The sequence below is a fragment of the Rhinopithecus bieti genome, unplaced genomic scaffold (assembly GCF_001698545.2).
Source record: "Rhinopithecus bieti isolate Rb0 unplaced genomic scaffold, ASM169854v2 scaffold_35903, whole genome shotgun sequence".
Lineage (NCBI taxonomy): Eukaryota > Metazoa > Chordata > Mammalia > Primates > Cercopithecidae > Rhinopithecus > Rhinopithecus bieti.
Window position 1 is genome coordinate 1,006,364 of NW_016815549.1, and position 13,167 is coordinate 1,019,530.

Consider the following 13,167-nt stretch of genomic DNA (forward strand, 5'->3'; position numbering starts at 1 on the left):
CAACAGTGCCTGGCTGAGCAGGTACATAGGAAATAGTTGATGAATGAATGAAACAGTGAAAAGAAGACGTAAACTTAATCCAAAAAGCCTAACCAGAAATGTTTTAGCAACAGAAGTAAAATTCAGAAATTCTTTAGAAGGTGGAAGCTGGGTGAAGGAAACAAAGGCTCCAAGCTTTACATTCTCCCCAAATACTCCTAGTTTGGGTAATGAGAAAGGTGCCTGGTTTTAGTTTGACTCTGGGAATCTTGCCCCTTTGCCACAATCAGCTCTCATTTGGGTCACACCAGGAGAAGCAAGACTTCCATGTACCTTGTTCTCCGGGAAGGAAGAAATGAAACATCAATGAAGAGATGCTGAGTGCAACAGAGACAAATGAAATGCAGAACCGCTGGTGTGAGCCTTCCTCAGTTCACAGAGGTGCCGAGCGGCGGAAGATGCTCTGTCTGTCCCTCACACTGGGATCTGGGGCAGCTGTCTCACCTGTCAGAGCCTATGTGTCTTCAGAAGTGGGGAAAATCACCTACTGCATGAGGTCTACATGGGCATCCAGTAGGACAGTGGTGACAGAAGCCTCAACATAGATGGGCTGGGTGGCACATCACCAGGAAGACCCCTGACCCCCACTCCTTCTTTACTCATCAGAGCCTTTCCGTCCCTCCAGACCTGCTGACCTCCACAGCACAGTGAGCTCCTCTCCTGAGTAGACTGAAATTCCCTGAAGACAGCAACTAAGTCTTTTGCTTATTTTCTGTGCCTCAAGGTGCTTGGTACTAAGTTGGCAACCAAGGAAACAAGAACATTTTCACCACCAATGTATGTACAGATACCAAGGCACACTGTGCTTGATCTGTGCTACTCTTAACTGTACGGTTTATACTCCAGAGACCATGAGATAACTGTTCACAGCTGCCCTGCACACATCAGCAGATTCAAATCTCTTTACCCTTGCTTCTGCTGTTCCTTCTGCCTGGACCGCCCTGCCTCCTTCCTTCTACTCTGGACACTCAGGTATGCTCAAGAAGCCTTCCTCAACCTTCACAGGCTAGGAGGGTTCTCCTGCAGGTTCCCACAGCATTCTGTGCTCCCCTCCGCCATTCTACCTACAGCACCTAAAACTGCATTGGTCAAATGCCCTAAAAGATAAAGAACTGACTAGGCAGATTATGGTATATCCATACAATGGCATAGTATGCACAAAATAAAAAAAGGAAGGGTGATTACAATAAAGTACTATTTCAGTAAAAAGAAAAAATAGGAAGAAATACATGTGAACATTTATTTGTCTATACGTGCAAAAAATATCCTTGGCGAATACATCAGACCTCACACTAGTGGTTGCTGCTGGGGAGGGAGCCTCTCACTGTGTATGTACATATACACTTGTAACTTCTGAATTTGAACCACATGAATAAATTACTTACTTCAATTAAAAGAAGTAACATGGTACAACTTGGTCATCTTCACTACGCTGAATTCCGTATGGGCAAGGACAAAGTCTCATTCACCCAGAACACCTACGTTAGCAACAGGCATGTAAACAGCTATTCACTAAATGTTTGCTGAATTGAACTACACTAAACTTTGGAAAATAATCATATTTTCATGCTGTTAGACACCAGTTCTATTGGAAATCCTACAGTTTCATCATCTAGGTCTGAAATAGATGGGGTTCTACTGATCTTCAAACACGCCTCCCAGATTGCTTTCTGAAAAGACTGGACTGACTCAGGAAAAGGGTCGGAAGCACATCCTCTTAAAAGCACCTTTAAAACTGACCAAACAATGTGACAGAACAGAAAGATACAGGTTCTAGTACCAGGCTGGCCCCAAACTGTCCCTTCAGGTCACTCTCTCAGCCTCTTCCATATCACAGATGAATCTATGAAGTAAGCTTGAACCCGGCTTCTGAACTGTAACAACGCTGCTGAGAGAGCAGTGCTGGCAACATCTAAACTATCAGACCATCCCAGAATGTCCTCTGGGAATGTTTTTGGCAGCTAAGACCTTTCAAGGAAACCCAGAATTCTGATAACACATAAATACATCAACATACTAGAAAGCGAAGGAATATGGTAGTGGTATGTAGAATCTTGCTTCTTTCCTCTTTTTCTTTCTTCCCAATCTGGAACCAGGTGAAATACAAAGTACATGAAGGAATATTTAAGGATGAAAAATGGGGCAATAAACAAACAGATAAAGGCTAACAGCATTACTGGGTTTTTTCTTAGCAGTGTTTCAATAGGATTAAATTCATCCTCTACGGGTCTCCAGGTAGCTGATTAGAGCAATGACTCTCAAGTCACCTGGGGGCTTCCTAGAATCACAGGCAAGCAGCCCCACACCTGGGCACTCTGATGCGACAAATGAGTAAGGCATGGTCCACAGCCACAAGGAGCTTATAGTCTAGGATATAAATAACTCATGAGAAATGGAAAATGCAATCAAAAAGAGGCATAAAGTGCATGAAAATTAAGAGAGGGGCGAAATTAATTCTGATGCAGAGTGGGGCTGGAGCAGGGGAGAGAGGGAATTAGGAAAAGTGTCAGTGAAGGAGGTGGCATATGAAGGAAGTCTCACGGTATGGGTAGGATTTGGATGTACAATGGTGGGAGGGTGTGCAGGGCAGTTGGGAGGAAGGGCAACACTCATCTGCTCTCTGGCCACAGGTAGCAGGACTTCTAAACACCTCCATCTCTTTTTTTCAATAAGCTGGGCCGGATGTGGCGGCTCACGCCTGTAATCCCAACACTTTGGGAGGCCAAGGCAGGTGGATCACTTGAAGTCAGGAGTTCGAGACCAGCCTGGTCAACCTGGTGAAACCCTGTCTCTACTAAAAATACAGATAATTTGCCAGGCGTGGTGGTGCATGCCTTTAATGCCAGCTACTTAGGAGGCTGAGGCAGGAGAATCACTTGAACCTGGGAGGTGGAGGTTGCAGTGAGCTGAGATCGCACTACTGCACTCAAGCCTGGGCGACAGAGTGACACTGTCCCCAAAACAAAACAAAAACAAAAACAAAATTAAATAAGCTGTTTCTGGAGAAAGGCCAGGCACTCACATATCGGAAACAGTGGAAAAGTGGGCAGACTGCTACGCTTTTTTTTTTGTGAAACAGGTTATTGTCTTAAGTGTTATTTCTTGTACAATCAGTTTAACTTCAAGCCATTTCTTGGGCATACAGTGGAGGGGTACAATGACTCTCATTAACAAAACTTAATATTATCCTCATTCCATAGCCTTAATATATAACCCGCACAGCTCCTGGAAAATGGACTTTGTATAAAGCAAGATACCTCTTTATAGGTTCTTTAGAAGCAATTTTGTTGCATTTGGGGTGTGGGTGAATTTCTACATGTATCACAATGTATTTTTGAGAACTCCATAGAAATATAATTTGTTTTATATGGAAAACACAAGTTTTGATAAAATGATCAACTTCTAAGAGTCAGTTAGACAGGCTTGCTACACGTTAATAACAGCCACTTCCTGATTCATCAACTTTGAATGCTGGAACACTTATATGTTAGGTTCTTGCTTTAAGCATAATACATGGGTTTTTTTTTGTTTGTTTGTTTTGTTTTGTTTTGAGACAAGAGTCTCACCGTCTCACCCTATCACCCAGGCTGGAGTGCAGAATGCAATCTCAGCTCACTGCAACCTTTGCCTCTCGGGTTCAAGCAATTCTCCTGCCTCAGCCTCCCAAGTAGCTGGCATTACAGGTGTCCACCACCACGCCTGGGTAATTTTTGTATTTTTAGTAGAGATGGGGTCTCACCATGTCGGCCAAAGTGGTCTTGAACTCCTGACCTCAAATGATCCACCCGCTTTGGCCTCCCAAAGTGCTGGAATTACAGGCGTGAGCCACTGCACCCGGCCAATAACATGTATCTTAAGACAACACATAGGAATCTTACATCCTGTGATTTTAAAAGCTTTTCTCTCCAGAAAACTCTACTGTCTAGTTCAAATTTATAAATATCAAATCCATTTTAAGTCCTTACATGTAAAATTAGAAAAATTTATAGATTTAAGACATTTATGCTAACTTCCCAATAATTTAACCCTATCTTTCATTGCCTGACATGTCTGTTCTTTGGTTAAACTCTGATCAAATCCTTTTGTCAAATACCAATACGCAGACACATACCTCTTCCAGCTGTCCCGAAGAAACTGGATTATCTTCATAAGCAGGAAACTGACAACCTGCTTTGCAACCACAAAAATTATTAATTTCTTCCTCACATTGTGCCATTATTTTACAATTTGCTTCTGAGCTTTCTAAATCTATTTCCAGGGATTCATTCATGCTACATTCCAAACACTGATTTTGCTTTCCTACTGACAGAATCCCAGTTGATTCCTCCTGGGAATCCAGTGATGTCTGAGCACTCTTTTCCATCCCAGATTTTTTTAACCTGGGAAGGAATTTTCCAGACTCAAGCTCTGATTTTCCATAGTAATGGCCTTCTTTCTCTGCATCTTCTTCCAGAGGTTTGAGATCTGCCTGCGGATCTTCAAATATATCAACTTGAGAAGGAATGGGAATATTTGCTTCATCTTTCTCAGATTCAAATTCTGACTCGCTTCCTCCTCCTGGGGACAGTTCGGATGCAGAAATTGGGCGAAAGTGAGTCCTAGGAGAGATCCGAATAGCCCTGTATTGTGTTCTGTCAACACCACATATCCTGGGGTGCAACACTTCACTGTCTGAATCAGAACAGAGGATTGATTTCGGTTTAAAACTGGGGCTGAAAGATGCAATCCCTTCAGGTTCAAATGAGCATTCTACATGAAGAACTTGTGAAAATGGATTGCTTAAGTCAAAGGAAGAAAATGAGTATTCAAGTCCAGGATCTTCGACTTGAAAGTTGCCACAAGCTCCTAGTAAGTCTTCATGGAAGATAAAAGAAAATCCCTTATTTAACCCATTTTCCCCACTCTTCGGCTGATCATTCTGTTCAAATGACACGAAGGGTTTCCATAACTGCCTGTGCCCAGGAGCAAAACTGTTTCCCGGGGTCATAAAGACATCTGTACCAGCTATCGTCACTACATCAGAAGCTGCACACTGTAACAGACTTCCTTTTGTGTGACTAGGTGGTACGACTGCCCATTCCCCATCACTATTAAAGGTTTTGAGTTCTCCATAAACTCCTCCAAGAATGAATGTGTTCTCTTTATCTTGGGCTACATCCCAGGGTTTAGAGGGTGTTGTATAATCACCACCATCCACGTTGGATAGCTCACTAGAAGCAAATGCTCTTTTCTCCAGGCTCTCTTTCTGTCCCTCCCACAGATGGTACTCTGACCTCCGCACAGCCTTGTCAGGCTCCTGAAGGGCCTCCAGTTCAGCTTCAGCATCTAGACAGCAGCAGTAGTTATTTACATCTGCTGAGAACAACTCAGCATCAGTTCTTTCTATTTCTACTGTAGCCATAGAATTTGTGTCTGCCATCTTTGTCCAAATGTCTTTAATAACCCCTGAGCTGTAGCCATCTCCATGTGGACTTTCATTACATACTTGTGTAGTTTCAAAATTTTTGTTTTCTGTTTTTTGTTCTAGCTGAATACCACAGACGGATTCTAGTTTAGATGTTTTTTTGAAAACTAATGCAGGAATCTCACCTAAAGTTCTACTGTTTTGCTGGCAAGTTTCATCTTGCAAAAAATCTAGAAGTTCTTCATCTACATAATTTGACGAGACTCTAGGAACTACATAATTAATATCTTCGGCATTAAACTGTGTGGATTCTTCAAACTGAATATTTAATGTTTCATTGTCTGAACGTGTTTCTTCCGAATGGGACCATGGACTACAAGTTCTTGTTGAAAGATTAGAACAGTGTTCATTTTCTTCAAAGGCACTATTTTTGGTCCATATTAGCAATCTAGACTGTGTTTTCCCAAGCATATTAGCACTAGAATCTGTATTTTCATTTCCCAAGTTGAGTGTTTCAAAAGAAAATGGTAAAACAGAATTACTGCATTGCACTTCAAACACTGAAAAACAAGAGTTTATACCAGATCCTTCATTAATATCTGAAAAGAGCTCTTGATTGCCAGCAAGCAGGTGTGAATTGAGCACTGTGCTGTCTAAGATGGGAGAGAGTCTAACCGGAGAGTCTCCTCCAAAACTCTCCCCATCCGCATCACCGGAGCTGGATGAACAGCACTCCCAAAACTGAGCCAGATTGCCAAGGTCCTGCAGGAATAAGCCCTCAGCACCCACGGAGCTGGTAGAATCTGTCCATATTGCACGTTCCCCTTGCAACTCCATACCATCTAACACTATGCAACATTCTGCCTCAAAATCTGTGTTCTCTTTGCTTTTTTGTCGAATCATATTCAAAATCCGACTTTCTCCTTGCATTGTTTCTGAGGCACCAGGATCCAACATGGATTGATCAATGTCCACTTCATAGAAGTGCGTTAATTCTGATAGATGAATATCATCCAGGTATTTATTGTCCTCTGGTAGAGAACATAATGAGGTCCCAGTGAGGTCAATATCCTCATTTATAACTGCAGGCATTTCTACAAAATGACCATCAATGAAAGTACCTGCTGCGAGGTATGTTTTATGAAGATTATTGTTGCTGATACAAAGACCATGCACTGATTCAGACAATTCTTCCACTGCCTCTGACGTCAGATCACTTGTGTCTTGTCTGTTTCGGTATGTGGTCTCTAGTTTACTTTTTCTGCTCAGAGGAACAAAATATTCAGCAATTGGCTCGGTGTACCACAAGGGCTCCTCTTTATACTCTGTGTCGTTTCTATTCTCCATGTACAGGTCTTTTCCTTCAGTGCACCCAGGATCTTTTCTCCCTATTTCTTTTAAAGGTCTCTTACCCCGCTTGCACAGCTGTTTGACAGAACCACTGCTGCTACTGCCACTACTTCCAGTATGAATGTTTCTTTCAGCCTTTTCACCATGCTTCAAAGAAAGCCTGCTTTGCCCATTCCGCCCTTTTTTGTTTCGAATCTCTCGTGCCTTGTGTCTTACTTTAACATACTTCATGGATGCTTTTAATTCTCCCTGATTCCCACTGGAACTTGAGCCCGCTTCACTGGAGCCAGAAGACCATGAGCGAGGGCGCATCTTTCCTTCAGGTTTATGTCGGATTTGCTTTTTGTACAAAGCAGGCTTTTCTTCAATTGTGCCATTACTAAATTTGTTTTCCTTCTCGTTTTTACTTTTGCTCTGGGCTTTCTCATGGACAGTGGTGGGCACTTCACTGCTTCTTTCCTTGGTGACTTCACTTTCACTGTTGCAGTCCTTAGGGGAGGAAGTATCTGTGCTAGCTGGTGGGGCTGTGGATGATGAAGAAGAGCTAGAGTAAGAACAGACTTTAGACTTGTTCCACACCGTCATGATTTCTTGCAGGCAAACTGGTTTCTCAGAAAGCGGTGGAAACGCTTCATAGTACCTAAAAAACAGAGTGAAGAGTTCAAAATATGAGTATACAGATTTTTTAGTTACAGTAAAACAACACTACCAACCAAAATCATGGAATATTTCATTTTAGCAGTGTCAACATTCACATCATCCAAGAATCATTAACTTTACAATAATTTATAATACAGTAAAATATGCTTAAGATTAGTCCCATGCATCAAGCACCATTTTGCTCAGCACTGTGATATGCATTGTTAAGAATACTGAGAAAATATGTAAGATGACAGTTTTTGTCTTCAAAGTTTGCATTTGAATGAAGAAGTCAAAAAGGACAAATAATAGAAAAAAGAATGCAGTCTCTTCAGTAAGCAATATCTGAATTTGAATCTCAGCTGTCACTATTGCTTGCGACTTTAAGCTCATTATTTACTGCTTTGGACTATTTCCTCAACTGCAAAATGGTGATCCTATGACTTACCTCATGAAGTTACTATGAGCATTGAAAATACACGCAGTTGAAAAGCTCGGCAGCAAATCAGCCAAGAGTATGGGCTCTAAAGGCACATTCTCTGAGGTCAAATCCTGGCTCTGCCTACTTCACTAGCTGTGTGACCTTCGGCATATTACTTAACCTCTCCATAGCTCAGTTTCCTCACCTACAAAATAGAGCTAGTAGTATTTACCTCTCAGAGTTCTGAGGAGTAAAGGAATTAATATGCAAAATGAGTCGGAAAAGCAGCTTCTTAACTGCTAGCATACTGCCTGGCATTGAAGCAGGCCCTCCGAAATGGCAGGAATGACCACATTCAAGTATTCAGAAAGAGGATATTGGTGAGGTCTAAAACAATTAAAGTGGGCCACAACTAACTAAGCCTTGGAATTCCAGATTTATTCCACAAGTTTAGTGAGTACTACCTGTGAGGCCTGAGAACCTGTGTGAGGACACGAAGACACACGTTATGCTCACAGAATGGAGAACTCATTAGAGCAGCGATCACTAGAAATGCAGGGTACAAAAAGCCAGGGAGGCTGTTTTCAGGGGGCTTGAAAATGAGAAAGTGTTTTTGATTTGCTAGGAAACTGGGAGCCACTGAAGATTTCAGAGCAGAACACACTGCGAAAGGAAGAATTTAATGTCACATTGGCTACTGAGGCAATGCTCAAGGTCACACATGAAGTGGTAAAAGGCCATGTTTTCAAAGGGCCTGAACTTGATTCTCTTTGTCAGTCTACATCAAGAGTTGACCAACAGAAATGTATTTTGAGCTTCACAGGTAATTTTAAGTATTCTAGCAGGCACATTAAAAACATAAGAAACAGGTGAAATTCACTCCAGTAATATATTTCATTCAACTAAACTCCTGATATTATCATTTCAACATGTAATGAGTATTTTAAAATGTTTACTACTTTACATTCTTTTTTATATACAGTCTTTATTTATTTATTTATTTATTTTGAGACGGAGTCTTGCTCTGTCGCCCGGGCTGGAGGGCAGTGGCCGGATCTCAGCTCACTGCAAGCTCCGCCTCCCGGGTTTACGCCATTCTCCTGCCTCAGCCTCCCGAGTAGCTGGGACTACAGGCGCCCACCACCTCGCCCGGCTAGTTTTTTGCATTTTAGTAGAGATGGGGTTTCACCGTGTTAGCCAGGATGGTCTCGATCTCCTGACCTCCTGATCCGCCGGTCTCGGCCTCCCAAAGTGCTGGGATTACAGGCTTGAGCCACCGTGCCCAGCCATATACAGTCTTTGAAATCCAATGAGAATTCTCCACTGACAGCACATCACGGTTTGAACCAGCCCTATTTCAAGTGCTCAGTAGTCACACATGGCTTGCAGCTACTGTGCGGACAATACAGGTCTATACAAACCAAGGAAATGCCATTTTTTTCTTAGGTGTCAGAAGTTCAGAAGATTAAAATAAAATGTATAATAGGGAAGTCTGTTTATAATGCAGATTATTTTAAGACTAATTATTTACAAAGAAAAAAGAAAAGTATCTTTAGGAAGCAGGTTTGGCAGGTCAAGGATTTGCCTATGTTCCCTTTGCAGTAAACAGTGGGAACTCAGTGTTCTTGCTTGTGAACATGGACAATCACTTCTTTTCTTTCTTTCTTTTTTCTTTTCTTTCTTTTTTTTTTTTTATAAGACAGAGTCTCGCTCTGTCGCCCAGGCTGGAGCGCAATAGCACAATCTCAGCTCACTGCAACCTCTGTCTCCGGGGTTCCAGCAATTCTCCTGCCTCAGTCTCCTGAGTAGCTGGGATTACAGGCGTGTACCACCATGCCTGACTAATTTTTGAGACAGGGTTTCACCATGTTGACCAGGCTGGTCTTGAACTCCTGACCTCAGGCGATCCACCTGCCTTGGCTTCCCAAAGTGTTAGGATTACTGGCGTGAGCCACTGTGCCTGGCTGATAATCGTAATTTCTTACAGCTGTTTCAAAGGGCTGTTGTGAATATTAAAGGTAATAGTACATACACAGACTTAGCAAATAATAACCTTCTTTGCTTCACTCATTTGTTCCACAAATATTGATTGAATATGCACACTAAGGATCGAACCATCTTATTTCACCTTTGAATTCTCAGCGTCAAGCACATAAGCGCTTGAGAAATGTGTCTTAAATTATATATAATGGAACTAAACAAGATGACAAACAGAAAATGGAAACCATGTAGCAGTTATTCATTTGATTTTAACAAATGCACACTTTATTACTGAATACAATCTTACATACATTTCCACTTGATCCTTTGCTGGAGGGGATAATTCTGCCTCTGGAGAGGGAGACCCCTCTAACTTTTTGTGAATCTTCTCTTCTGTTATGAAACAAAAATTCAGAAAGATTTGTCTTATATCTAGTTAATAAATGCCCATGTATTTCAAAGTTTCTCAACTAATTTTAACAAGAAATAGAGACTTTGGTGTTTAAAAGGCAAACTCGAGACCAATCTGTCTGTTTAATAAAAATCTATTTTTTCAGTGTGCCAGAGGGAATTCTCCGGTTAACCACATTAGCATTAGGCCAAGAGGTGAGAGCTGTTCATCCTGTCACTGATACAGTGCTCTAGAGGCACTTAATTAAGAGACTGAAGTCCCCTGTGTACTTATTAATTAGACCAGAAGGACAGAACATCTGTTTAGATTCCAAAAATATTTTTTTACAAAATTCTACACTCATAGACTTTACATTGACTCATCTTGACTAAAACTAATCTGTAAAGAATATTCTTTCTTACAATTTGCTCTATTACTTAACATGTAGGTAAGCAAGGGCTATTTCAACTAAAATAGGAAAAAGGGCTATACCTTTAGTTTAGCCTAGGATACTGTCTTAGGTTACAAATAAACTGTGCCCTTAAGAGGCAGGCTCAAGGCTTGGTGGGCAGCAAAATGACCATGAAGAGGGTAAGGAAACAAGGATCCTTACCCTTAATATGAAGGCCTCACTCTTAGAGATTGCAGAAAAGTTAGAAAAAGTATGAGGAGGGTTCATATATCGAAATGACTAAATAAACTTGCCAAGTCTGTGTTTCCAAAAAAGTTGAGTCAAAACAGAAGTCCCTTCCAAACCTGAAGTAATTCATGTCTTAACATCTTAATTTAATGTCTTAATTTAGCAGTCTTAACATCAACAGGCAGATATTAACAGAGGGGCAAAGATGGCGAAAGGAAAGAGACAATATTGTTCCTGATCTCTGAGCTTCAACTTGAAGCCAACAACAACAACAAAAAACCCAAAAAACAGAAAACATGAAGTGTTTCCTATCTCTGAGGGCACCTGTGGACAAAGTCCCTCCCTTGGTTGCAGGACTCTCTATGAGTGACTGCTGGAACTGACACAGAAGCCACTAACAGAGCTGCAGATGGAGCATGAGGCTGGCCTAGTGACACACACTGGACACAAAGACTTTGTTCTGGTTTTCTTTTCTGATCAGTTCTAAGATTTTCCCCAATCCAGATTCCTCAGGAATGTAATCCTGGCATGTGTGTGCACAGCGCTTTTGACCTCACCTTGCTTACTCTGAAGGTCTTTCAGTCTGGAGCAGAGCTCCTCCACTAAAGTCTCGATACCAGAGCTCTGCATGACAACAAAAAGACACATTAGGTTACAGCCAGGTATGTACACATCAGGTATTTGTAGACTTTTGTTTTAATACATAGGTTTTACAAATCATCCATGTTCCAAAATAAATACATTACCAATATTTACGTGAATACTACAGTTTAAAAATTACAGGTTTGTAGATACAAATTAGTATACATGCTTATTACTAATAAAGCATACTAAATGAAACTTAGTGATAAAATGTGAACACATTCATGTACCTCCCAGAATAGCTTCTGCTTTTTCAAAGGTGTGTCATCTTGTTCATGGGGCAGATTTAAGGGCCTAAATGTCCATCATATGACCAAAAGTCAGTCACCATCAAAAAGAGTATTCAATATTTATGTGAGCAAGGTCTTATACCAGAGTTAAAATGAAGGAAAATCACAAAACCTCATCTTAGTTCTCTAGGAGCTCACACTCTGAAAAAAAAAGCCGATTTTTTCCTTTTCTGTTTTAAAGAAACATGAACACTCATGATTACAACGACAACAACAACAAAGGTCCAAAAAACGAAGCCAATATTGCAAGCGTGAAAGCTTTATCTCCTTTTCAGCATCTGGATCAGATTAGCGACTTCTATACAAAGCTTGGGAGTTTAAAATTTAAGGAGAGTACATAGAAGAGTCTGGATTTGGGAGGGTAAAAATAAGAGTCAACCTTTAAAGAAAAATGAATGTTGAAAACAGGCACAAGCAAATAACCTTTCACTATGTAGACTTTAACTTTTAAGAGTCTCAATTTCTCACAGGAAGAAAAAAAATTTTTTTTACAGTGGACAAAAAAAGTGAACTTATTTCTCAAAAACTTTAGATTTACTCAGTGAGCAAAGTCCTATTTAAACTGGAATCAAGTCTTTATTGGTGGGCATAACCCAAACAGATGCGCGTGATGGAGAGTTCTGCTAAGCCAGTGCCCTCACTAGGCCTTGACGGGCTAAAAATAGAACTTTACCGCATTCACTTAACTCAAAATGACTCAGCACAAATATTACAGATATCCTACATAAGAAATCCCACAGTTGCACAGTTTGAGTAGCAAGAAACAGATTACAATGAAAACAGTTAATTGTAAACATCTAGAGCTACATTCTGTCCACGTCATACCACAGTTTTAATAGGAAGATAGAAAATAGGCCAGACAAGAGTTGCCCTTTCCTTTAGAAACACTCTTAAAAACCATGGCAGATATTAGTCATAAACACTATTCAACCACAAAAAGTTGCACCAGAAAGCATCTGCTTACCATAATGCTCAAGGTGTGACAAGGACGGCAGTTATATTCCATTTCCTTCGGATCGTGAAAGCAACACCAGTGTCAGCTGACACACTGCATACTGTTCTGTACAGCAAGCCTATGTCACTAGGTTTTTAAACGTAGGGCTAGTCTCCAATGCAGAACACCGAACCTCTAGGGATCGCTTATTAAATGTTTTCCAATACTCTAAAATGGGGTCCCATTTAATCAGAATGGTCATTACAACCTGGCTACTGCATATTTTTTCATGCTTTGTCTTAGATTTTCATATATACACATATATTTATTAATATCTGAGTAAATATATACTATATATATGAGTGATATATATATATTTGCTGTCATATATAAACATATATATATATATATATATATATATTTTTTTTTTTTTCTCT

At 40.7% G+C, this 13,167-nt stretch overlaps 1 protein-coding gene across 1 annotated transcript in view; it reads right to left on the reverse strand.

Annotated features, from left to right (window-relative positions):
* The window catches only part of KIAA0232 (KIAA0232 ortholog), a 64,971-nt gene that overhangs the window by 17,287 nt on the left and 34,517 nt on the right, over positions 1 to 13,167 (reverse strand). Inside the window, 3 exon segments of the mRNA XM_017853402.1 lie at positions 4,151 to 7,433; positions 10,145 to 10,226; positions 11,422 to 11,488. Coding sequence (XP_017708891.1) covers positions 4,151 to 7,433; positions 10,145 to 10,226; positions 11,422 to 11,488 — 3,432 coding nt within the window.